The sequence below is a fragment of the Colobus angolensis genome, unplaced genomic scaffold, assembly GCF_000951035.1.
Source record: "Colobus angolensis palliatus isolate OR3802 unplaced genomic scaffold, Cang.pa_1.0 Scaffold205, whole genome shotgun sequence".
Lineage (NCBI taxonomy): Eukaryota > Metazoa > Chordata > Mammalia > Primates > Cercopithecidae > Colobus > Colobus angolensis.
Window position 1 is genome coordinate 2,356,174 of NW_012115211.1, and position 27,264 is coordinate 2,383,437.

General features: G+C 40.0%; 1 protein-coding gene across 1 annotated transcript in view; it reads left to right on the forward strand.

The window, feature by feature from the left end:
- Window positions 1–27,264, forward strand: part of C2CD3 (C2 calcium-dependent domain containing 3) — a 166,750-nt gene that overhangs the window by 34,400 nt on the left and 105,086 nt on the right. The window contains exons 5-9 of the mRNA XM_011942052.1: window positions 258–505; window positions 6,614–6,746; window positions 7,199–7,327; window positions 19,445–19,592; window positions 25,929–26,083. Coding sequence (XP_011797442.1) covers window positions 258–505; window positions 6,614–6,746; window positions 7,199–7,327; window positions 19,445–19,592; window positions 25,929–26,083 — 813 coding nt within the window. The remainder of the gene's footprint in view (window positions 1–257; window positions 506–6,613; window positions 6,747–7,198; window positions 7,328–19,444; window positions 19,593–25,928; window positions 26,084–27,264) is intronic.

Genomic DNA, 27,264 nt, shown 5'->3' on the forward strand with positions numbered 1-27,264 from the left:
GTCAGGCTCTGCTGAGCTCTTCGTTTTATTGTCTCGCTTAAGCTATGACTCCCTAACTGTAGATAAAGCATCTATTACTTCTATAATTTGGAAGATGAAAAAGAGATTTACAAAGTTGCATTGCAAATAAATCACCCCTTTTGTGTTCCAAACTACCTTGCCAAAACCGCTGGTCTACTTTCTGTCTCTGACAAAATAGAATATTGCCATAATAGATTATATATTGCTGATGTTCTCCTTTTTTAAAAAAAAAACAGGGGAAAAGACCATGTATACTTTGCAGAGAACCCTGATACAATAAAGGATTCTTCCTTTGGACTACAGCACCATCTTAATTCAGGACAGAGTTTAGAGTCTGTAACTCTGAAAGGCAGAGCTCCACGGAAGCAGATGTCCCTTCTGAACAGTTCTGAATTCCAGCCTCAAATTAGAACAGTTGCCAAGAGTCACAGTGACTCATGCATTCTTTCTTCAAACAACCCCCCAACCAAGGATCTTCTTTCAGGTATGTATTTATTTGTGAACTGAGTCAGACTAAACTACGTTTATTGGGATTGCTCTACTTGTTAGCCAGCCTACAAAGAGAACCAAGACTCTTGTTTGAACTAAGTCAAATAAAAACAGGCAGTCTTGCTAGAGTCCAGCATCTTGCACCATTTAAAGACAGCCATATTAAACCACCAGGGTATTTTAAATAATTACTCGATGCATAAAATTGCAGGTTTGGGAAAGGAATCATTTAAAAGAAATTGGATATGAGGGGAAAACCTTTATCATAGAAAAGGGTTAGTCCTTATTTTGTCCCAAATAATTCAAGGCAAGTAAGGTTTTTGTCTCATCATCAGCATTTATTTATCCCACTGTACGGAGACTAGTACCAAATCCATTTCACATTCTGAAAACTCTTAAGTCTTAGTGAGAACATTCAGTATACAACTGCTAATCTTCATCCTGGGAATTAAATAATGACTTGTGGCCAAATAGAAGAAGAAAGGAGACAGTTTACCCTTATAAGGGCTTAGACAGAAATAAAAAAGCAAACAGGAACAGAATTAGATTACCTTATGTTAAGGAGTGGTATAATAAAAGCACTTGACTTAACATTACACTGTAATGTTCAACCATGTATCTCTTTGACCTCATGATCATAACAGGAATTTGTCTACATCCCTACAAGTAAAATTTCCAAAATTAAAATATCTGTAGCATCAGAACTATTTGATTACATAATTTACATTCTTAAGCACATTTTGTAAAAGAACAAAAACATTTTGTTTATATTTTTTCAACTGAAATATCTTAGATTCCCTACTCTAAAAAATATACAGGCCGAGCATGTTGGCTCACACCTATAATCCCAACACTTTGGGAGGCCGAGGCAGGCAGATCACTTGAAGTCAGTAGTTCGAAACTAGCCTGGCCAACATGGTGAAACCCTGTCTCTACTAAAAATACAAAACTTAGCCGGGTGTGATGGTAGGCGCCTATAGTCCCAGCTACTCGAGAGGCTGAGGCAGGAAAATCGCTTGAACCCAGGAGGCAGAGGTTCCTGTGACCCACGATCACACCACTGCACTCCAGCCTGGGCAACAGAGCGAGACTCTGTCTCAAAAAAAAAAAAAAAAAAGAAAGAAAAAATATATATATTTAAATATATATATATGTGTATATATATGTATACTCCAAGATTATAAACTATTAATTTTAGTCTTTAATGCAAAGACTGCATTAACAAGAAGGAAAATGAACCCACTGTACTCAGTACTTGTCAGCTCAGACTTTAAGAAAGATATTTGTTGACTCAATAAACAGTTATCTATTCAGCACTACCAGATGACTGGTACTCTTCTAGGTATCAGGGCTACAGTAGTTAAAAAGAAAAAAGATATAAACTCCCGCTGTATGGGTTTTATATTGATTGGAAGACAAATGATAGACTAAATAAATAACCGTGTGTTACTTGGTGATCATGGCAATGGCGATATATCAAGCCAGGAAGGTGAGAGAAGGGGATGTTAGTTTTACATAGGTTGGCAAAGGAAGACCTCATTAACAAGGTAACATTAAGCTACTCAGGAGGCTGAGGTAAAAGGATCACTAGAGCCCAGGAGTTCTGAGTCCAGCCTGGACAATGTAGCAAGATCTCATCTCTAAAAAAAAAAAAAGCAAAGAGAAAAAAGAAGGTAACATTAAAGATCTAAAGGAAAGGAGATGTGTTCCTTCTTTTTTTTTTTTAACTTTTATTTTTTATTTTTTTTTATCATACTTTAAGTTCTGGGGTACATATGCAGAATGTGCAGTTTTGTTGCACCCATCAACCTGTCACCTACATTAGGTATTTCTCCTAATGCTATCTCTCCCATAGCCCCCCACCCCCTGACAGGCCCTGGTGTATGATGTTCCCCTCCCTGTGTCCATGTGTTCTGGAAAGGAGATGTGTTCCTTCTTTTTTTTTTTTTTTCTTTTTTTGAGACGGAGTTCCGCTCTGTCGCCCAGGCTGGGGTGCAGTGGCCGGATCTGAGCTCACTGCAAGCTCCGCCTCCCGGGTTTACGCCATTCTCCTGCCTCAGCCTCCTGAGCAGCTGGGACCACAGGCGCCCGCTACCTCGCCCGGCTAGTTTTTTGTATTTTTTAGTAGAGACGGGGTTTCACCGTATTAGCCAGGATGGTCTCGATCTCCTGACCTCGCGATCTGCCCGTCTCGGCCTCCCAAAGTGCTGCTGGGATTACAGGCTTGAGCCACCGCGCCCGGCCAGGAGACGTGTTCCTTCTAAGGAGAGTAACCAGACTGGTAAAAGGACCAGCAAGAGAGAGCCTGGAGAAAACAGCTGCTACTTATTGAGCACTAATTATGCACTAGCTACTATGCCAAGTGTTTTATATGCATAATCTTATAAAACATGTGAGATAGGTATTATCCCCATTTTAAAATGAAGACACAAGCTCAGACTTAGGAAGCTCCTGTGCTATCAAAGGGAGCAGCTCTCATTATTGTCTCAGACTTTAAGGCAAAGTCCTATGCTTCTTCTTACTCTAGTTTCATTGTTTACCTAGGCCTGTTTTGTTTTGTTTTGCTTTTGCTTTTTAAATCAAGACTTTGCTGGCCAGCTGTTCAAGCCAAGCAGAATATGCCATGCACAACCCATGGGCTGTCAATGTGCAGTCTCTTCAATAAGAGTTACTAGGATCTGTGGATTTAAAGATAAAACAAGATAGATTTTGACTCAGTCTGAGTTAGTAGTCTGACTTGTGCACAAATGAAAGAGGGACCACATCTCTGTAAATGGTCAAGTGTGGGCTGGATAACCTTCTGATGTGACTTTTACAGATGGGGTTAAATTATCAGGTACATAGCTGGATAAGATCTTTTTTATTTTTCAATTTCATTTTAGATTCAGAGGGTATATGTACAGTTTTGTTACCTGTTTATATTGCATGATGCCAAGAATTGGGGTATGAATGATCCTATCACCCAGGTACTGTGCATAGCACCCAATAGTTTTTCAGCCCTTGCCCCTGTCTTCTCTCCCCCTCTAGTGGTCTCCAGTTTCTATTGTTGCCGTCTTTTTATCCCTGATCCAGCTTTTAGCTCCCATTTATAAGTGAGAGCATGCAGTCTTGAGTTTCCTGTTCCTGGTGTAATTCCCCTGGGAAAGTGGACTCCGGTTGCACTGGATAAGATCTTCAAAGGTCCCTTCCAACCACAAGATTAAGTGGGCCACTTTAGTAAGCATAGAACTGAGGTCGTGGGAGGGACACAACAAATACATCAACCTAATGATTTTTCTGGTCTTTAATGTGCTAATACGCTACCAGAAACGAGGGGACAAAGCTGTATCAGTCAACCAGCTATTATTTATGAAACACTAACTACACAGCAGGATACTGTCCTTCTCCATTTTCAAAATAGTAATGATACATTAGATTCTTCTCCTACTTCACATCTCTGACTATCATATCCTTTAACCAGCCAGAGAAAAATCTACTTTAAAAGGTTAATATGATTAGGTTCTGCCTACCAAGATAATCTTCCTGTCTTAAGGTAAGCACTGGTTATATCTGCAAGTCCGGGCAAGCCGGCTCATGCCTGTAATCCCAGCACTTTGGGAGGTTGTGGTAGGAGGATCACTTGAGCTTGGGAGGTCGAGGCTCCAGTGAGTCGTGATCATGCTACTGCACTCCAGCCTGGGTAACAGAGGGAGACCTTGTCTCAAAAAAAAAAAAAAAAAATTGTTTTAAATAATTACATCTGCAGAATCCTTTCACAGTAATACCTAGACAAGTGTTTGAATCACTAGGACAAGGTATGAGTATATGAGGCACTGGGGACCTTGGGGTAGCCATCTTAGAATTCTGTCTATCACAGTGAGTGATCTTTATTTTTTAGTTTAGTTGTATTGCCACATCATACATTGAACATATGATATTTAAGATTTTTGATTTTTTTTTAAGTTTTTAAGGTATATTTTGACTTCTTTTTTTTTTTTTTTTAATTTTGAGACGGAGTCTCGCTCTGTCGCCCAGGCTGGAGTGCAGTGGCGCGATCTCGGCTCACTGCAAGCTCCGCCTCCCGGGTTTACGCCATTCTCCTGCCTCAGCCTCTCGAGTAGCTGGGACTACAGGCGCCTGCCATCTCGCCCAGCTAGTTTTTTGTATTTTTTAGTAGAGACGGGGTTTCACTGTGTAGACCAGGATGGTCTCGATCTGCTGACCTCGTGATCCACCCGTCTCGGCCTCCCAAAGTGCTGGGATTACAGGCTTGAGCCACCGCGCCTGGCCTTGACTTCTTTATAGTAACAAATATTAGATGTTTTGATGTATATGGACTTTGGGAGGCAAGGGCAGGAGGATAGCTTGAGGCCAAGAGTTCAAGACCAGCCTGGGCAACATAGCAAGATACCATCTGTACAAAAAAATTAAAAAATTAAAAACAAGCCAGGCATGGTGGTATGCACTTATAGTCCTAGCTACTTGGGAGGCTGAGGTGGGAGGATTGCTTGAGCCTGGAAGTTCGAGGCTTTAGTGAACTATGATTGCACCACTACATTTCAGCTAGGGCAACAGAGCAAGACCCTGTCTCTAAAAATACATAAATAATGAATAAGACTATGGATATTTTTGACTTTTTTTTTTCTTGGCCTAACCATCATATTTTATTTTTAGAAATTATAAAATTAGACTAGGAGTTAGGCACTTTCTAAGTGCCTGTGGAACCTCAAGAAAATAATAATACCTCCTGTATATGTTGGAATAATACTATTGGGCCTGAGCTTTTTTATTGTATTTGTTTTTATTTAGAAACAGGGTCTCACTATGTTGCCCAGGCTGGAACACTGTGACTATTCATAAGTGTGATCATAGCACACTATCCCCTCAAACTCATGGACTCAAGCAGTCTTCCTGACTCAAGCAATCCTCCTGCCTCAGCCTCCCAAGTCGCTGGGACCATGGGCACATGCTACCCTGCCCAGCTAGCACTCAGCTTTTAAAAAGAAACCTAAGAACTAAGTAGGGTCATAGATAGTATAGTGGTTAAAAACATAGGATGTGGAATCATCTGGTTATAGATGTATTATGTGTGCATCTTGGTCAAGTTACCTACTCTCTGCCTCAATTTTTTTTTCTTTTTTTTATTATATTTTAAGTTCTAGGGTACATGTGCACAATGTGCAGGTTTGTTACGTGTGCCATGTTGGTGTGCTACACCCATTAACTCGTCATTTACATTAGGTATATCTCCTAATGCTATCCCTCCCCCCTCCCCCCACCCCACGACAGGCCCCGGTATGTGATGTTCCCCTTCCTGTGTCCAAGTGTTCTCATTGTTCAATTCCCACCTATGAGTGAGAACATACGGTGTTTGGTTTTTTGTCCTTGCGATAGTTTGCTGAGAATGATGGTTTCCAGCTTCATCCATGTTCCCTACAAAAGACATGAACTCATCCTTTTTTATGTCTGCCTCAGTTTTTTATCTGGAAAACAAAAGAAGTCGTACTACATATCTCAGAGGACTATTGGGAGGATTAAATGAGTAATACATGTTAAAATATTTAGAATAGTGCCTTGCATGTGGTAAACATTCAATAAATGTTTTCTCTCATTTCTGGTGCTGCTATTGTTGTGGGACCCCTTAAGGAATGGGGTAAATTTTACCTATCAGAAAGTCTGAAAACTCAGGTTTTATTCTGACTTTTCCATTAACCTGCTGTTTGAGTCATGGAAGCTTTTTAGCACTCTTTTCTTCATCCGTAGAAGTATAAATTTGGTATCTGGATACAAAAAATATATAAACATTACTAACCTTATTAGATACAAACACCAGTCGGAAGAGTCAGTACATGGATATAACAACCCCACAAGAGGTCAGTCTCTGGAATGGAGACTTCATTCATTGTTATAATGCCAGCATCTAAAACAGTGCACAGTGGAAGCTCAGTAAACATCTCTTTTGAATAAATGTCCTCAAGGAATTCTCAAGCTAATGGGAAAGGCAGATGAGTAAACTATTACAGTACATACTGGTGAGTCCTGTGATAAAAGGAAATGCCCTGAATATTCCAAATGTTTCTGCTGCATTTTGGGTTTTTCTGTTTTCTACATTTACCCTCTTCAGCTCTGTTAGAACAAGGCAATAAACTGCGTAATGCCATGGTGATTTCTGCAATGAAATCAAGCCCAGACACCAGCATGTTGTTGGACCAAGTTCATCCTCCTATTAATGAAGATTCTCTTAGAGCATCAACACAGTAAGTTACAGGATAGACAGAACCCTAACAGTTCATTTCTTAATAGTTGTTAACCTGTGTTTTTTGTCAAGTTATGGACTGGATAATCTTGGAAACGCTTATCAAATAATTCCTGATGTGGTGGGAAAGAAGCCTACACTAGGAGTTAAGATACTAAAGATCTTATCCTAGCACTGGCACTTGCAGCGTATGTAAATGGGTAAATTCTTTACTCTCTCTGAACTGGTATCCTTGGATGTAAAATGGGGATCTTCTCTCCCTACCTCACAGAAATGAGATGGGATTCTACTGTAGGAAAGAGCTTTGCAAAGTGTAAAGTTTTATTTAAGGCAGTTAAGTCTAAAGTACATTAAATTTTCTGAGTCAGACCAGCTGCATGTACGAAGTGATTATGATTTAGATTTTTTCCATCTGTTAGCCACTCAGTGAGAAAGTATTTTTCTACACCTTAGAATCAGGGCCTTTTCTAGGAATCAGTTTAAAGACCACATTGAAGATCACCTCCTCCCTTCAACTGAGAATACATTTTGGAGACATGACACAAAAGCTGATACCAGAGCTATACAGCTGCTATTAGGCAGGTAAGCATTATTAACTGGCTTTCTTCCTTTTAAACTCTTCCTCCAATTCATAGTATACAATGTTATCAGATTTATCTTCCTAAAGTAACATGTCCTTAGACTAACCAAACCCTTCCCTGTTTCTTAAACGATCACTCATTGCCTACTAAATAAAACTCCAAACTTTAGCCCTTTACTTTTGGCTTCACTTACAGAATGATCCCATTCTACCTTACCATTCTTTTTTTTTTTTTTTTTTTTTTACATGTGCATAACATGCAGGTTTGTTACATATGTATACTTGTGCCATGTTGGTGTGCTGCACCCATGAACTCGTCAGCACCCATCAATTCATCATTTATATCATGTATAACTCCCCAATGCAATCCCTCCCCCCTCCCTACCTTACCATTCTTATCTCCCAACTCTTTCCCTAACACCAGTGTTAACATGGTATGATGAAAAGGCATGGATTTTAAACAGATTCAAGTGGAAATTCAAGGTTCATCTCTAATTAGCTTTGTGGCCTTAAACAGGTATCTCTGAACTTCAGAGGCATTGGTAAAATTGGAATTGTACCTAACCTTGCAAAATTGTTGTAAGGATTAAAAATGATGTATATAAAAGAGTAACACAATGCTCGACACATAATATTTTGAGGGTTTTTTTTTTTAATTTTATTTTATTTTTGAGACAGAGTCTTGCTCTGTTGCCCAGGCTGGAGTGCAGTGGCTAGATCTCCGCTCACTGCAAGCTCCGCCTCCCAGGTTTACGCCATTCTACTGCCTTAGCCTCCCAAGTAGCTGGGACTACAGGCGCCTGCCACCTCACCCAGCTAGTTTTTTGTATTTTTTAGTAGAGACAGGGTTTCACCATGTTAGCCAGGATGGTCTCGATCTCCTGACCTTGTGATCCACCCGTCTCGGCCTCCCAAAGTGCTGGGATTACAGGCTTGAGCCACCACGCCCGGCCTGTTTTTTGGTTTTTTTGAAACAGAGTTTCACTCTGTTGCCCAGGCTGGAGTGCAGTGGCACAATCTTGGCTCACTGCAACCTCCGCCTCCCGGGTTCAAGCGATTATCCTGCCTCTGCCTCCTGAGTAGCTGGTACTACAGGGATGCACCACCACACTTGGCTAATTTTTGTATTTTTAGTAGAGATAGGGTTTCACCATGTTGTCAAGGCTGGTCTCGAACTCTTGACCTCAAGTGATCTGCTCGCTTCAGCCTTCCAAAGTGCTAGGATTATAGGCATGAACCACAGTGCCTGGCCAACACATAGTATTTTTACTGTTGGTAGCTGTTTCTGTTAACATTATGAATAACATGTGCCTTCCAACCAGACTCATCTATTTATTGTCTCTTGTATAAAAGATACTGTCTACATTCATGTCTTGGAAAGTTAATAGGGCATAGTGGTTAAAAGCAGTATGTGCCGAAGTTTTAAAGGTTATGGGAGAGCATGCGTTTCAAAGGCTCCAAAAGCTCACACCTACAATCCCCACAATTTGGGAGGCTAAAGCGGGCAGATCACCTGAGTTTGGGAGTTCGAGACCAGCCTGGCCAACAGGGTGAAACCCTGTCTCTACTAAAAGTACAAAAACGAGCCAGGCATGGTGGTGCAGCTACTCAGGAGGCTGAGGCAGGAGAACTGCTTGAACCCTGGAGGCGGAGGTTGCAATGAGCTGAGATCATGCTACTGCACTCCAGCCTGGATGATAGAAGGAGTGAGACTCCATCTCAAAAAAAAAAGAAAATAAAAAACCTCCAATTAGTTTGATTTGAAGTTTAGACTTCTATTACAGGGAAGTAACAACACTACATACTCATCGTATGCTAATGGTAGGAATGAGTAGAGTGAGTAGAGGTATAATGGAAAAGGTAAGTGGAAGCCAGACTTTGATTATTGTGTTAATGAATCTGGGCCTTAAAAATTGTGTAAACATCAAAATGTTTTGAGCAGAAGATCACTGTCACAACAGTATGGAAAAGCATTGGATAGAAGAGATGGGAAATCATGTAGGGGTTTTTTTCTCCCTGGCAGAAGGGGAGAGGTAAGACATTAAAGGTTGAAATGACAGAGTTTGATTACTTATTAGTTGTAGAAAGAGGGCAAAGAGTAAAACATGATCCCTAGGGTTTTTGCTCTAGTGACTTCATGGATTGTAATGATTGAAATTATTGAAAATCCTCAAGCAGACATAAGGCCAAGTTCAAGTTTGAGCATGTAAATCTGTTAAACTTGAGTTGTAGGCGCTTAGATATATAGAGCTGAAGCCCAAGAGAGAGGACTAGCCCAAAGATAAAAATTGGAGATTTGTTAGCTACTCTGTAATAACCGAAAGTCTTGAAGTGGACAAGATTACCCAGAGAGAGTATGGTAGAATGAAAGTAAGAATAAAAGTTAAAACTTTTATCCCCATTCCTTGCCAGGCCTGGTGGCTCACACCTGTACACCCAGCATTTTGGGTGTCTGAGGCAGGCAAATTGCTTGAGCCCAGGAGGTCAAGACCAGCCTGGGTAACATAGGGAAACCCTGTCTCCACAAAAAAATGCAAAATTAGCTTGGCGCAGTGGTACACGCCTGTAGTCCCAGCTACTGGGGAGGCTCAGGTGGGAGAATTGCTTGAGCCAGGAGGCAGAGGTTACAGTGAGCCCAGATCATGCCACTGCACTCCAGCCTGGCCAACAGAACAAGACCCTGCCTCAAAATAAAATAAACCTCAACAAAATGATAATGAAAGAATAGAAAAGGCATAAACTCACAAGAACCAAAAGGGGAGGTGACAGCAAAAGAAAGATGTCAATAAAATTTTGGAAGCTAGAAAACAGGTGAACAAAGGTAACTGACCTAGCAAAATAGAGAAGTCTGTATGTTTGAGGTTGGAGGACCAACAGTTTGATTGCAGTAGCCCAAAAAGACTACTGCAGGAATTAGAAACACCAAAGCAATATCTGAATTTGAGGCTAAAAATGAGGACTGGTTAAGAAAAAATAAATAGGAGCAATTAGATCCTTCTTTCCCCTCTCCAAGATCTGGACAGACAGTATAGAATAGAGATTAATTGAAAGAGAACCTCAAACCAGATTGCCTGTATTTGAACCTGAACTCTGCCACTCACTAGTTGTAAAACATTATGTAAGTTATTTAACCACCTTCTACTACAGTTTCCTCACCTATAAAAAGGATATAACCTACTTCAGTGATATGTAGTGTGGACTCAGTGAATTAATTCCTGTAAACATCTTACAGAATGACCTCTCAATAAATGTTAGATATTATTATTATAATACCATCTCCCATCCCCAGAGCCAGAAGACTGACATTACCCTGCCCAGTGAAAGACTAGCAGTTTAATATGTAGAGGTTACAAACTGATCCTTAGATGCGAGGCTGTCAAGCAAACTGAGGGTAGTGGTGAGGACCATACCAAGGAAATGGAGACTAAATTAAAGTCTGCATGTGGAATGATGAACACCCCTCCTACCTCTGATCCCCGTTACCTCTTGACTCCTAGAACACTGACAGCCACATCACCTCCCAAGTAGGAGATTGAGATTTTGCTGAGAAACCGTCTAGCTCAAGAGAAAAGAAGTGCAGATACCAACCATTAGAGATTACTCAACAAAATGGTCTAGCTCTGCCCAATTATTTTATAATGAAACCAACCAGTCAACAAGTTTTCTCCCACTCCCAACTGGAATATGACACTTCCGGTCAGCATTTCAGTGCCTGACTTTTAATATGAACAGATAGCCACAATTTTTAGATGTTTGAGGAATGCTTCAACATGTAAACAGAGAACAATATTTAATGCAAAATTTGGAAGAGAAAGATGAGGAAAAATCCCAGAAAGTTTAACAAAAAGAATGGAGTTGGAAAATCGGAAAAAAATATAAAATTGAGGATATTTTAAGAAGGTTCAATGTCCAAATTATGGGAGTTCTAAAAAGAAGATGAAAGAAAAAAAAGGAGAGAAAGGAATCATAAAAGTAAATTTCCCTGAAATGAAGCACATGAGCTTTCTTGTTGATATTTGAACCAAGATATCTCTCCCTATCCCTCCGAACTCACAGAAATAGAAACACCACTCCAGGCTAGGCAGGCAAGACTTTAGAGCCCCCTCTTCCCTCAGTTACTAGTTGGTGGACTGTGTTCCCAGGGAGGGGTAGATTCAAATTGTTAATACTAGCATTGGAAATTAAAGCGGGGACATTAATACCAACTGTATACAAATAAAACAGATGGTAAAGAAATACCATGAACAATTGTATGACAATGAAGTTGACGACTTAGATGAAATGGACAGATTCCTAAACTATCTCAAGAAGAAGTAGACAACATGGACTGGGCGCGGTGGCTCACGCCTGTAATCCCAGCACTTTGGGAGGCTAAAGTGGTCGGATCACGAGGAGACTGAGACCATACTGGCTAACACGGTGGAACCCCGTCTCTACTAAAAATGCAAAAAATTAGCCAGGCATGGTGGCAGGCACCTGTAGTCCCAGCTACTTGGGAGGCTGAGGCAGGAGAATGGCGTGAACCCGGGAGGCAGAGCTTGCAGTGAGCCAAGATGGCATCACTGCACTCCAGCCTGGGCGACAGAGCAAGACTCCGTCTCCAAAAAAAAAAAAAGAAGAAGAAATAGACAATATGAAGAGACCTCTAACAAAGCAATTAATAATTGAAATAGTAAAAATTAACTAAAGAGATTGAATTTGTAATTTTGAAACTACCCACAAAGAAAAGCCCAGGTCCAGACAGCTTCACTGCTGAATTCTACCAAAGAGGAGTTGACACCAATTCTTCACAAACCTTTCTAAAAAATTAAAATAGTAGAGAACACTCCTCAACTCATGAGGCAAGCATTACTCTGACAGCAAATCCAGACAGGAGCATCACAAAAGAAAACTACAGATCAATATGAATGTGACACAAAAGTCTTCCAGAAAATACTTGCAAACCGAACCCAGCAACATATAAAAATAATTTTACACCATGACCAAGCAGGATTTATTCCAGGAATGAGAGTTAGTTTGACATCTGAAAATAAATATATGTGATCCACCATTATCTGTATCTGTATCGAGAGAGAAAGAAACAGATAGATAGATAGATAGATAGATAGATAGATAGATAGATAGATAGATAGATAGATAGATAGATAGATTTTTTTTTTTGAGACAGAGTCTTGCTCTATCACCCAGGCTAGAGTGCAATGGCTTGATCTCAGCTTACTGCAACCTCTGCCTCCTGGGTTCAAGTGATCCTCCTGCCTTAGCCTCCCAACTAGCTGGGATTACAGTTGTGTGCCACCATGCCTGGCTAATTTTTGTATTTTTAGTGCAGATGGGGTTTCACCATGTTGGCCAGGCTGGTCTCAAACTCCTGACTTCAGGTGATCTGGCCACCTCGGCCTCCCAAAGCACTGGGATTACAGGCGTGAGCCACCGCACCCGGCCTCACCATATCAATAGAATAAGAAACAGAAACCACATGATTATCTCAAAAGATGCAGAAAAACAGCCACTCATGGTGGCACATGCTTATAGTCCCAGCTACTTGGGAGGCTGAGGCAGGAGACTCCCTTGAGCAACAGTGAGCTGTGATTACTACACTCCAGTCTGGGTGACAGAGTGAGATCTTGTCTCAAAAAAATAAAAAAATAAAAACTGTAAAACATTGTCGAAATAAAGAAGATTTAAATATATGGAAAAAATCCTATGTTTATGTTTCAACACAATATCAGAATCCCAGCTGACTTCTTTGTGGAAATTGACAAGCTGTTTCTCAAATTCATAGGAAATTGCAGGGGACCCAGAACAGCCAAAACAATCTTGAAAAAAAAGAAAGTAGGACTCACACTTTCCAATTTTAAAGCTTGCTAAAGAGCAACAGAATCAAGTCAGTGTGATACTGGCATAAGGATAGACGTATAAATCCATGGAATAGAATTGATAGTTTAGAAATAAACCCATCTATCTGTGGTCAACTAATATGAGTTAGACAAGGCTGTGAAGATCAATCAGTGGAGGAACAAATAGTCTTTTCAACAAATGGTGCTGGAACAACTGGATGGCTGCATGCAGAAAAAATGAAGTTGGGACCAGGCACAGTGGCTTATGCCTGTAATCCCAACATTTTGGGAGGCTGAGGCAGTAGGATCACTTGAGGCCAGGAATTTGAGACCAGCCTGGGCTACATGGTGAAACCCCCATCTCTACAAAAAATAAAAGTAAAAAAGATTAGCTAGGTGTGATGACACATGACTGTAGTCCTAGCTGTTTAGGAGACTGAGGCAGAAGGATTACTTGAGCCCAGGAGTTCAAGGATACAACGAGCTAGGATTACACCACCGCATTCCAGTTTCAGTGACAAAGCAAGACCTGTGTCTAAAAAAACAACAACAACAACAAAATGAAGTTGGACCCTTATCTCACACAATATACAAAAATTAACTCAAAATGGATCAAACAGCTAAATGGAAGAGCTAAAACTATAAAACTCTCAGAGAAAGCATAGAGGTAAATCTGTGACCTTGGATTTGGGAAAAGATTCTTAGATATGACACCAAAAGCACAAACAACAAAAGAAAAGATACATAAATTGGATTCCATCAAAATTGAAAACTTATGTGCTTCAAAGGACACTATTAAAGTGAGAAGACACCACAGAATGGGGAAAAAAAAATGGCAAACCTTACATCTGATACAGGACTTATATCTAGAACATATAAATAACTTACATGACTTAATAATTAAGGAACAAATAATCCAATTAGAAATATGGGCAATGGATCAGAATAAACATTTCTCCAAAAAAAAATATTAAGATAACTAACATGGCCAGGCGTGCTGACTCAGGCCTGTAGGCCCAGCACTTTGGGAGGCCAAGGCAGGCGGATCACGAGGTCAGGAGTTCGAGACCAGTCTGACCAACACGGTGAAACCCCATCTCTGCTAAAAATAAAAACAAATTAACTGGGCGTGGTGGTGTGCGCCTATAATCCCAACTACTCAGGAGGCTGAGGCAGGAGAATCGCTTGAACCTGGGAGGTGCAGGTTGCAGTGAGCAGAGATTGCGCTACTGCACTCCAGCCTAGGCAATAGAGTGAGACTCCATCTCAAAAAAACAAAAAAGAAAAAAAAGGCCGGGCGCGGTGGCTCACGCCTGTAATCCCAGCACTTTGGGAGGCCGAGACAGGCAGATCACGAGGTCAGGAGATCGAGACTATCCTGGCTAACACAGTGAAACCCCGTCTCTACTAAAAATACAAAAAATTAGCCAGGCGTGGTTGTGGGCACCTGTAGTCCCAGCTGCTCGGGAGACTGAGGCAGGAGAATGGCGTGAACCTGGGAGGTGGGCGACAGAGTGAGATTCCGTCTCAAAAAAAAGAAAAAAAAAAAAGATTGCCAATATACACATGAAAAGATGCTTGACACCATTTGTTATCAGGAAATCAAGACAATGAGATACTACTTCACACCCACTAAAGTCAAATAGTCTATACATTAATGAGGATGTGGAGAATTTGAAACCCTGGTACACTGCTGGCAGGAATGTAAAATGATGAAGCTACTTTGGAAAATAGGCTGTCAACGCCTCAAACTCGTACCTATAGATTTACCATATGACAGAAAACAATAAAATTTTTAAACAAAGATTTACCGTGTGACCCAGCATTTCAACTCCTAGCTGTGTACCCAAGGGAAATTAAAACATACATCTACATAAAAATGTGTACACGAATGTTCATACCAGCATTATTCAACTGGATAGCCACGTGGAAAAAAAATGAAGCAACCCCAAAAATGAAACTACCTAAATGTCCATCAACTGATTAATGGATTAAGAATTCTGGAGTATCCATACAGTAGAGCAGTGTTTTACCTTTGGCCATCAAGGTGAAGTACTGCTACATGTTACAGCATGGATGAACCTTAAAAACATGCTAATTGAAAGAAGCCAGGCCGGGCGCAGTGTTGGTACCTCACACCTGTAATCTGGGAGGCCGAGGTGGGAGAATCGCTTTAACTCAGGAGTTCAAGACCAGCCTGGGCAACACAGGGAGACCCTGTTCTCTACAAAAAGTGAAAAATTAGCCTGGGGTGGTGGCGTACACCTGTGGGGTCCTGCCTGCTCAGGAGGCTGAGGTGGGAGGATCACTTGCGCCTGGGAAGTTGAGGCTGCAGTGAGCTGTGATTGCACCACTGTATTCCAGCCTAGGTTGCAGAGCAAGACCCTGTCTTAAATAAAAAGAAGCCAGTCACAGGCAAATATATATACTTTTATTTAATTTAGATGAAATGTCCAAATAGGCAAATCTATAGAGATAGGAAATAGATTAATAGTTCCTTAGGGCTGGGAGTGCTGATGGGCAGGGTAGTGATAGCTAAAGGTTATGGAGTTTATTTTTGAGATGATGAAAATGTTTTAAAATTGAGTGGTGATGGTTAGTCACATTTATGAACATACTAAAACCTATCGAGTTGCTCACTTTATTTATTTTGTCTTTTTATTTTTATTTTTTTGAGACAAAGTTTTGCTTTGTCACCCAGGCTGGAGTGTAGTGGCGCAACCTCAGCTAACTGCAACCTCTACTTCCTGGGTTCAAGCAATTCTCCTGCCTCAGCTTCCCGAGTAGCTGGGATTGCAGGCACATGCCACCACACCCAGCTAATTTTTTGTATGTTTAGTAGAAACAGGGTTTCACTGTGTTGGCCAGGCTGGTATTGAACTCCTGACCTCAAGTCATCCACCAGCCTCGGCCTCCCAAAGTGCTGGGATTACAGATGTGAGCACCGTGTCTGACCAAATTGCTCACTTTAAATGGGAAGATTGTATGGTATGTGAATTATATCTCAATAAAGCTGTTGATGGGAAAAAAGGATCAAGAACTCAGAACAGTGAATGAAGAAAAGATATACTAAGACACATAATTATGAAATTTTAAAATACTGAGAGACAATAGTAAAAGCCTCCAGAAAGGGAGAAAGAATAAAGGTCACATTTACAATATCAGGAATTGGAATGACATCAGGTTTTCTACCAGTTCCTTGGAAGACAGTGCAGAAATGTCTTCAGAATTCTGAAGTAAAATTATTTTCAACCTAAAATTCTACTCCTAATCAAACTATTAATCAAGTGTGAGGGTAGAGTAAAAATAACTTTATTCAGATTCTCAGAAGTTTACCTGTCTTGCACTATTCCTCAGAAAACCACAGGAAAATATCTTCTACTGAACATTGATTTTAGGAAGAAAGAGTAAGACATATAGTCTAAGAAATAGGGGCTACAACACGGAAGAGGGATAGAAGGAGATTTCAGGTATATATCATAGAGAAAGAGCAAGCAGTCTGTGTAGGGGCATCCCTGACTTCAGTAGGGATATTTCTAAGGAGTGAAGAGGTGGAGGGAAATGGAACATATATTGACCATATTTTCAGTTCTCTCTAAGGAAATGTTCAATTCTCTTGAAGAATTCAGTCATAAAGTAGTAATAGGGTCAAAGAAAACTAAGCAAATGAAAATTAAGGCAGTTAATTTATACCAGGGATAATTACTTGTATAAGAAAAGAGGTGCAATAAATTATACTGTACTTGGCTCAGATACAATATTAACCCTGAAAATTAATTTAACCAAAAAATTTGTAATATAACTAAATAGAGAAGATGGGTAAAAGGGAAATGTGTGGTTCAAGTGTAATGGTGTAAGAGAGTGGGTCCTTCATTTTTCATAATAGGAAGTTCATAGATCATACAGAAAAGCGAAAAATCAGAACATAGCAATATATTAATGTGTCACTTTAAAATATAGAGGTAAAGCCAGGCATGGGGGCTCACACCTGTAATCCCAGTATTTCGGGAGGCTACGTCAGATCGTTTAGTTCAAGACCAGCCTGGGTAACATAATGAGGCCCTGTCTCTACAGAAATTTTTAATTAGCCAGGTGTGTTGGTATGCACCTGTAATCCTAGCTACTATTAGGGAGGCTGAGACAGGAGGATCCCTTGAGCCCAGGAGTTCAAGGCTTCAGTGAGCTATGATAACACCAGTGCACTCCACGCTGGGCAATAAAGCAAGACCATGTCTCTAATAAATTTTTAAAAAGAGAAATATGGAGGTAAATACTAGAAGAAGCATCCAAGGGAATTGAAAGTGATTGCCTCTGAGGAATCAGTCGGCTACTGTTTTTTATTATAAGCCTTGTAGTCCTATTTGACTTTCAAAATAGGTATGTGTATTCTTTTATTTAAAATTATGTCTAAGAAGAAAAAGAATAGGATAGTGCTGAAAATAGGCTTATTTTATGGCCAAGGAACACAGGCAAATTTTAGCCCTTTTAGTATGTCATAGACAGGTGAATAAATTCAAAGAAATATTAATTTCAAAAAAGAGTAAAAAGTGGAAAAGTCTTCATAACTTTAAGGGTGTACAAAGTGGGGAATAACAAGCAACTGGAAAAATCTTCATAACTTTAAGGATGTACAAAGGGGAGAGTATATGTGGCAAATAATACAGTTATATAAAAGACCAAAAAGTAGAGTTTCAAAAAGAAGCAGGTCTTAAACTCCTGGGCTGCAGAAGCTGCAGAGAGGCCATGTAGACTGGGAAGTTGTTAGTTGGATTATGGCAGTTAGGAAGCTGTTCTGACCTTTGAGAGTTACTATAGATTGATGGTTTTCAAGGAGGGAGTGATTCTTCCCCACCCCAACCCCATGAGATATTTACAGTGTCTGGAGACATTTTTCAGTTGTCACAACTGGGAATGTGCTACTGGCATCTGATAAGTGGAGGCCAGGGATCTGAAATGCATAGGACAGTCCCAAAGATAATAAAGAACTGTTTGATCCAACATGTCAGCAAGGCTGAGATTGAGAAACCCTGCTGTAGCCCAGGGAAAGGTGAAGAAGGGAACGTTAACGATCTGCTTGTTCAAAATAATATAAGAACACTGTCTAATTTGAAGGTAGTGATTATATACTATTTTCTTGAGAAATTAAGGAAAGAAGTATAGCAGCTAACTTGAAAGGAAGCAACATGGAAGGAAATAATAAATAAAATGTGTAGCACAGTACCTGGCATCATGTTCATAAAGAAATCATTAAGTTCACTAACAGGTGCTTATGAAATGCTAATTAATGTAGGAGAAACAGAACTATATGCATATTTTGCCCTCAAGGAACCTAAACTTTGAGGAAAAATATGGAATTTATACAAGGACCTGAAAGAAAGGTAGAAAGTAAAAATTGCTATCAAAAAAGAGACCAGTAATCTCAGCACTTTGGGAGGCCAAGGTGGGTGGATCACCTGAGGAGTTAAAGACCAGCCTGACCAACATGGTGAAACCCCATCTCTAAAGATACAAAAATTAGCCGGGCGTGGTAGCGGGTGCCTATAATCCCAGCTACTAGGGAGGCTAAGGCAGGAAAATCACTTGAACCCGGGAGGCAGAGGTTGCAGTGAGCCTAGATCATGCCATTGCACTCCAGCCTGGACAACAAGAGCAAAATTCCACCTCAAAAAGAAAAAAAAAAAGAGACCAGCATAGGATTTAAAAAAAAAAAGGGAGAATTTGTTCCTTCAAAATTCTGAGTTTATAGTTACTTATATGCTTATCTTCCTATTAGTTTATAAACTGTGTTTTATTCATTTTTTTATATTCTATATAGAACTAATATCACCATAATTAGTCCTAAATGCACATATTTTTGTTTATTGGAAGTGGGTGTGTCTGTGAATTTTTTGCATAATCAGTATATAATATTTAACTCATTGAATTATACCTTTTTTTCTTTCTATCAGACTATAAATACAACAAGAGTACAGATTGTGTTAGCTTAGCCATCTCTGTATCTTCCAGGACCTAGCACATAATAGGTGACCAATAAATGTTTGTTGAATAAATGAATGAGATCACAATCAGTGTCAGTAGTGTGTTTTTGAATACTGGTTGTTAGCATTCCCAGAGGAGGGGTAGTATAATTGGGAAATATTCAGTAGTCTTCTGTTTAATGTGAGTCTTTTGTTTAACATATCTCTTCCCACATTTAGAACTTCAGTAAGTTTCACTAAAGAGAGAATAGTTCAGCTGAAACTTCTGTTAAAATTCTTCTGCTTTGTTTTCTTATCTCTGCAGTGCTGAATTATCCCAAGGCAATTTCTGGGATGGGCTAGGCTCTCCTCCAGATTGCCCATCTCCTGGGAGTGATGTGTATTGCAGCAGTGAACTGAATGACCCTCAGTATGACCAAAGTCTTCTGGAGAACTTATTTTATACAGTACCTGTAAGTCATTGAACCTAAAGCACCAAGAATTAGAGAACAAATATATTAATAATATTAGTAGCTGCAGGCATGATACCACTTGCCAGACAGCTATGCATTTTACATACCTTACCTTACTTAATCGTAATGACAACCTGGAGAGGAAAGTATTATCTTCATTTTACAGGTGTTGAGACAGGCCTAGTAGAATTTGAGTATTTTGTGCAAGAACATGTAACAAATAAGTATTAGAGCCAGAAATCAAATTCAAGTTTGCCTGAGTCCAAAGTCTATGTTTTAATTAATATATTATATGGTTTCCTTAGAGCTTTTATAAGGAAGAGCTGATGTAATTATACCCTCAGAACCATCCTTAACTGGTATCTGTTAAAAATATTCTAAAAATACTTCTTACTCTTAGAAGACAAAACTCTTCTGGCCTGTGAGACAGGGATTCTTTTTTCTGGCAGCTCTGGTTTTTTCAAAGTTCTTTTTTCTGTCAAGCCTTATACTCTTTTCATTGACTTAGCATCTTCTAGAGTCTATACATAGTAAGTCCAATCCCTGTTCCACAAGTAATTGTTTATATGTGCAAAGGTTCATACTCCTGATTTTCCTTTTCTCCAGGTCAAAAAAAGATACTGAAATACAAGGTAGTTTATACCAGCCCAGTAGTAAGCCAGTGAGAGCTACTACAGTTTGGAAGAAGCAGGGAAAACTTTTACATGAGATTGTTGGGGAAAAGCATAATGAAGAATAAAGGGTTTAAACTGAGACTTGAAAGAAAGTGTTTTGAGAAGCAGAGAAAAGATACAAAATGGGTGTAGAAGAATGACCTGTGCAGAAAACCACATTTTTGCACTACAAGGGATCCAGTTGACTAGATGAGAATTTGTGTGGAAAAGAAGTTGAAAAGGCAGGCTAGCACATTGCAGCCAATCTGTGAAAGGCTTTTCATGTCAGGTGAAGAGGAAGTCACATATCACAAGAGTGTTTTAGGAATCTGAGTCTGGCAACCATACAGGGGGGCAGACTGAAGAGGGAATAACCAGAAGCAGATAGGAAGCCACTGGGCTACAGGAGGTATGAGAGAGAGTGCCTGAATGAGAGTAGCAGCAGTGGGATTGGACAGGAGGAGGTGGGTAGGAAAGACCTTAGGAACTGTTAGGATTTCATGACTTCCCACCTTCACAGTGATCACTGATAATATGTTCCCTATAGGATAATGAGGAAATATTTATTACATATTTATTACCCATTTTCTGTGTGCTAGGGACTTCACATCTTATCTATCATTTATTAAATACTTGGGCGGGTTGTTTGTTGTTTTTTTTTTTTTTATGGCTGAAACTAATAGAGCACTAAATACTGTTTTTCATTCATTATTTTGTTTAATTCTTTTTTTTTTTTTTTTTTTTTTGAGACAGAGTCTCTCATTCTGTCACCCAGGCTGTAGTGCAGAGGCATGATCTCGGATCACCGCAACCTCCGCCTCCCGGGTGCAAGCAATTCTCCTGCCTCAGCCTCCCGAGTAGCTGGGATTACAGGCACATGCCACTGCACCTGGCTAATTTTTGTATTTTTATTAGAGACAGGCTTTCACCATGTTGGCCAGGCTAGTCTTGAACTCCTGACCTCAAGTGATCTGCCCACCTCAGTCTCCCAAACTGCTGTGATTACAGGCGTAAGCCACCATGTCCAGGTCTATTTTATTTAATTATTTTACCAACTGCATGAGATAGTATTATCTCTCTTTTACATAGCATTAAACAAAAGCTTAAAGAGGTTAAGTACTAATAATTAAGTGGCAGAACTGGAATTCTCACCCTAGTCTGACAAAAAGCCTGTATTTTTTTTCTACTAGACCACAGTATGTCATCAGTCTTGAGCATGGTGTTAGAATCTGACCGTGAATGAGCTCTCTAACTTCGTCTCCCACTTACACCCTTTACCCACCAGAGTCTCCAGCCATACTGGAGTCTCATGCCACTTGACACTCTGAAACATTTTAGCTCTTTTTTTTTTTTTTCTGTAGAGACAGGGTCTCACTATGTTGTCCAAGTTGGTCTCAAACTCTTGGCTCAAGCAGTTCTCCTGCCTTGGCCTCCCAAAGGGTTGAGATTACAGGCATGAGCCACTGCACCTGGCCTTAGCTCTTGTATCTCCCTATTTTTTGCTGGTACTAATCCTTCTACTTTGAATGCTGAAATGCTCTTATCCATCTGATAAACTTAATTCTTGAAGATCAACTCATCACCTCTGTGAAGAAATCATCCCAGACTTCTCCAAGCAGAATTTGTTGCCTGAATACCCACATATCTTGCACATATTTCTATTATAGCTCTTACCACATTGTATGATATAGTCCCTTGTACACAGGAATGTGTCTTCATTCTTTTTATTACCAGTACAGCAAAGGCCTGACAGATACGAGGGCTCACTCAGTGAAGACTTAGTGAATAAATGAATGTGTGAATGGTACTACATAATCCCCCATGCTATTTGAACAAAATAATTTTAGAAAATGTTTGTTGCCTGAAAGAAGGAGTGAACTAACTGACCATGAGACAGTGGGAAAGCCAAGGAGTTACAATATTCCTTCCCCAAAGTCAGTGTTTGACATTCTTAATATTGAATAGTGTTCACAGCGTGATTATCTTGTATTTTGGTACCTGAAATTCTTAGCTGTTGAACAGTGTAGTTTATGTTAACCTTAATTCCTTTCAGCCCTTGGACTCATCTAGATTTTGATTACCTTGTCAATAACCTTTTTTTAAAAAAAATACTTTAAGTTCTAGGGTACGTGTGCACAATGTGCTGTTTGTTTCATATGTATACATGTGCCATGTTGGCTTACTGCACCCATCAACTCATCATTTACGTTAGGTATTTATCCTAATACTATCCCTCCCCCAACCCTCCACCCCCCAACAGGCCCCAGTGTGTGATGTTCCCCACCGTGTGTCTAAGTGATCTCATTGTTCAATTCCCACCTATGAGTGAGAATAGGCAGTGTTTGGTTTTCTGTCCTCGTGATAGTTTGCTCAGAATGATGGTTTCCAGATTCACCCATGTCCCTGCAAAGGACATGACCTCAACCTTTTTTATGGCTGCATGGTGTTCCATGGTGTATATGTGCCACGTTTTCTTAATCCAGTCTGTCACTGATGGACATCTGGGTTGATTCCAAGTCTTTGCTATTGTGAATAGTGCCGCAATAAACATACGTGTGCATGTATCTTTATAGCAGCATGATTTATAATCCTTTGGGTATATACCCAGTAATGGAATTGCTGGGTCAAATGGTAATTCTAGTTCTAGATCCTTGAGGAATTGCCACACTGTCTTCCGCAATGATTGAACTAATTTACACTCCCACCAGCAGTGTAAAAGCATTCCTATTTCTCCACATCCTCTCCAGCATCTGTGGAAACAAACCTTTTTTTAGAAATAACTGTGCATATTGATAAGGATCCTTTGAAATGGAGCCTTGTAAGACAATGTTGTCCATTAGAACCTCCTGTGATGACAGAAATGTCCTGTACCCACATTGTCCAATTCGGTAGCCAGCAGTCACATGGGCAAGGACTTCATGACCAAAACACCAAAAGCAATGGCAACAAAAGCCAAAATAGACAAAAGGTATCTAATTAAACTAAAGAGCTTCTGCACAGCAAAAGAAACTATCATCAAAGTGAACAGGCAACCTACAGAATGGGAGAAAATTTTTGCAATCTACCCATCTGACAAAGGGCTATTACCTAGAATCTACAAAGAACTTAAACAAATTTACAAGAAAAAAATCAAACAACCCCATCAAAAAGTGGATGAAGGATATGAACAGATACTTCTCAAAAGAAGACATTTATGCAGCAACAGACACATGAAAAAATGCTCATCACTGGTCATCAGAGAAATGCAAATCAAACCACAATGAGATACTATCTCATGCCAATTACAATGCAGTCATTGAAAAGTCAGGAAACAATAGATGCTGGAGAGGATGTGGAGAAATAGGAACACTTTTACACTGTTGGTGGGAGTGTAAAGTAGTTCAACAGTTGTGGAAGACAGTGTGGCAATTCCTCAAGGATCTAGAACTAGAATTACCGTTTGACCCAGCAATCCCATTACTGGGTGTATACCCAAAGGATTACAAATCATGCTACTATAAAGACACATGCACACATATGTTTATTGCAGCACTATTCACAATAGCAAAGACTTGGAGCCAACCCAAATGTCCAACAATAATAGACCAAATTAAGAAAATGTGGCACATATACACCATGGAATACTATGCAGCCATAAAAAAGGTTGAGGTCATGCCCTTTGCAGGGACATGGATGAAACTGGAAACCATCATTCTGAGCAAATTATCACGAGGACAGAAAACCAAACACCGCCTGTTCTCACTCATAGATGGGAACTGAACAATGAGATCACTTAGACACAGGGTGGGGAACATCACACACTGGGGCCTGTCGGGGGTGGAGGGTTAGGGGAGGGATAGCATTAGGAGGAATACCTAATGTAAATGATGAGTTGATGGGTGCAGTAAGCCAACATGGCACATGTATACATATGTAACAAATCTCACATTGTACACATGTACCCTACAACTTAAAGTATAATTTAAAAAAAAAAAGTAACCTGACAATCATGCTATTCAACGTAGCTACTAGCCACATGCTGCTGCTTAAATTAGTTGACATTACATAAAATTTAAAATTTATTCTTCAGTTGCACTAGTCAATAACCATTTTTAAAAGTTGCCACTTAAAGGAAAACTTAACGGCAAAAATCTTTGTAATTTTGCCTTTTAAAGTTGTATTGTGGTGGCGCGGTGGCTCATGCCTGTAATCCCAGCACTTTGGGAGGCCAAGGCGGGCAGATCACTTAAGGTCAGGAGTTCGAGACCAGCCTGGACAACATGGTGAAACCCTGTCTCTACTAAAACTACAAAAATTACCCAGGTGTGGTGGCGCATGCCTATGGTCCCAGCTTCTTGGGAGGCTGAGGCATGAGAATCACTGGAACCTGGGAGGCGGAGGTTGCAGTGAGCGGAGATCATGCCACTGCACTCTAGCCTGGGCAACAGACCGAGACTCCATCTCAAAAAAAAAAAAAAAAAGTTGTATTGCTTCCAAGAAGACATTCTTATCATGCTTATTTAAATTAATTTGTCCCCCTGTCACAGATCAACACATTATACCCTGACACGCTGAAAAAAGGGTAGTTTTAAATGATAGACTTAAAATAACTTTGGGTTTGTGTCCTGAATTTATATTATATTAGCAAGCTTTGTATCTTTTTTTTTAAATGGAACCCAGTAACTATAATGCCATCTTCTCTCTTTATTTTACATTTTGTGATGTAAAGGGCTGATCAGTCCATTGCAGTAGCTGCCTTTTCTCAAAATAAAAATGAATTGCAAGGGGCTTAGCCATTGGTTCCCTCAATAAGGAAATTTGTGACTTATATATAGTAAACAGTTCATTTTAGCAAGATTAAAAGCAGAATGAATCATTTGTAGTATAGAATGGTGACAAAAAGTAGTCTTGGCTGGGTACAGTGGCTCACCCCTGTAATTCCAGTACTTTGGGAGGCCGAGGCGGGCAGATCACTTGAGCCCAAGGGTTTGAGACCAGCCTGGGCAACATGACCAAACTTCATCTCTACAAAAAATACAAAAATTAGCCAGGGGTGGTGGCACATGCCTGTAGTCCCAGCTAGGAGGCTGAGGTAGGAGGATCACATGAGCCCCAGGGAGGTCACGGTTGCAGTGAGCTGTGGTTGTGCCACTGCACTCCAGCCTGGGCAACACAGTGAGACTGTGTCTCAAAAAAATAAATAAATAAATAAGTAGGCTCTCCAAATAATTAGGTGACATCATCCAAGTCATTTGGCCTCAAACTGTGGTAGAAATACAGGCTTTGAAGCCCATGGAGATCAAAATCTGGCTTTACAGCTATGGTTCATAAACAAGCTGCCTTACTTTTTTCAGCTCTGATTTTCTCACTTGTAAAAACTGAGATAAAGGAACCTTATAGCATTAAGCATAATACCAGACATACAGTCTATAGTCAATAAATAATTATTATTGTTATTGATAATTTGAAAGAAGAATCTACCTTCATTTATTTGCTTTCAACTGAACTTGTAGGTTATTTTTGTGAACTTCAGATTATTTTTGTATAACCAGGAGAAATACGGGATTATCTCCCTGGTGTCAGTTCTTTCTTTAAGAGAAAGATGTATGTACAGAGAAGAACTTGCTTTCTTTAGAGAAATGTTTCGTTGCCACAATCCCCAAAGCAGCTGTCTTTTAGTGTCACTGTTTCTTCCTCTCCATAGAAATCTGATACCAGCATCAGTGATTTCCTCAGTGAAGAGGATGATGTTGTCCCTTCTAAAAAAATAAGCCAGTCAACAGCTCTTGCCAGATCGTCTAAGGTTCTGGAGTCAAGTGATCATAAGCTGAAGAAGAGGTCAACAGGCAAGAAAAATAGGTGAGCTGCTCTGTTTATTTAAAGGTAAACGCGAAGGAATATTATTTTCACAAGATCTCCTCAGGTGGAATGACCCATTTGCCCAGCACCATTAGAGTGATTAAGTTACAATAACTCAGTAAACATTGTAATTCTTAAAAATGTAATAATCCGAAAAGATGGGTACTTTTTTTTTCCATAGGTTTTGGGGAACAGGTAGTATTTGGTTACCTGAATAAGTTCTTTAGTGGTGATTCCTGAGATTTTGTTGTGCCCATCACCTAAGCAATATGATACTGTACCCAATTTGTAGCCTTTTTTTTTCTTTTGAGACAGAGTTTTGCTCTTGTTTCCCAGGCTGGAGTGCAATGGCACGATCTCAGATCACTGCAACCTCCACCTCCAGGATTGAAGCAATTCTTCTGCTGAGTAGCTGGGATTACAGGCATGCGCCACCATGGCCAGCTAATTTTTATTTTTAGTAGAGACGTGGTTTCTCCATGTTGGTCAGGCTGCTCTTGAACTCCCAGCCTCAGGTGATCCCCCCACCTCGGCCTCCCAAAGTGCTGAGATTACAGGTGTGAGCCACCGCACCCCACCTCCAATTTGTAGTCTTTTATCCCTCACCTTCTTTCCACTCTCTCCCTCAGTTTCAAAAGTCCATTGTATCATTTTTATGCCTTTGCATCCTCATAGCTTAACTTCCACTTATGAGTGAGAACATACAATGTTTGGTTTTCCATTCCTGAGCTACATCACTTAGAATAATGGTCTCCAGTTCCATCCAGATTGCTGCAAATGCCGTTTTTTCATTTCTTTTTTATGGTTGAGTAGTATTCCATATATATATATGGAATTTCTTTATCCACTCGTTGATTGATGGGCATTTAGGCTGGTTCCATATTTTTGCAATTGCAAATTGTGCTGCTGTAAACATTCGTGTACAAGTATCTTTTCCATATAATGACTTCTTTTCCTCTGGGTAGATACTAGAAGTAGGATTGCTGGATCAAATGGTAGTTCTACTTTTAGTTATTTAAGGAATGTCCACACTGTTTTCCATAGTTGTTGTACTAGTTTACATTCCCACCAGCAGTGTAATAGTGTTCCCTTTTCACCACATCCCCACCAACATCTACTGGTTTTTGAAGTTTTAATTATGGCCATTACTGCAGGAGTAAGGTGGTATCTCATTGTGGTTT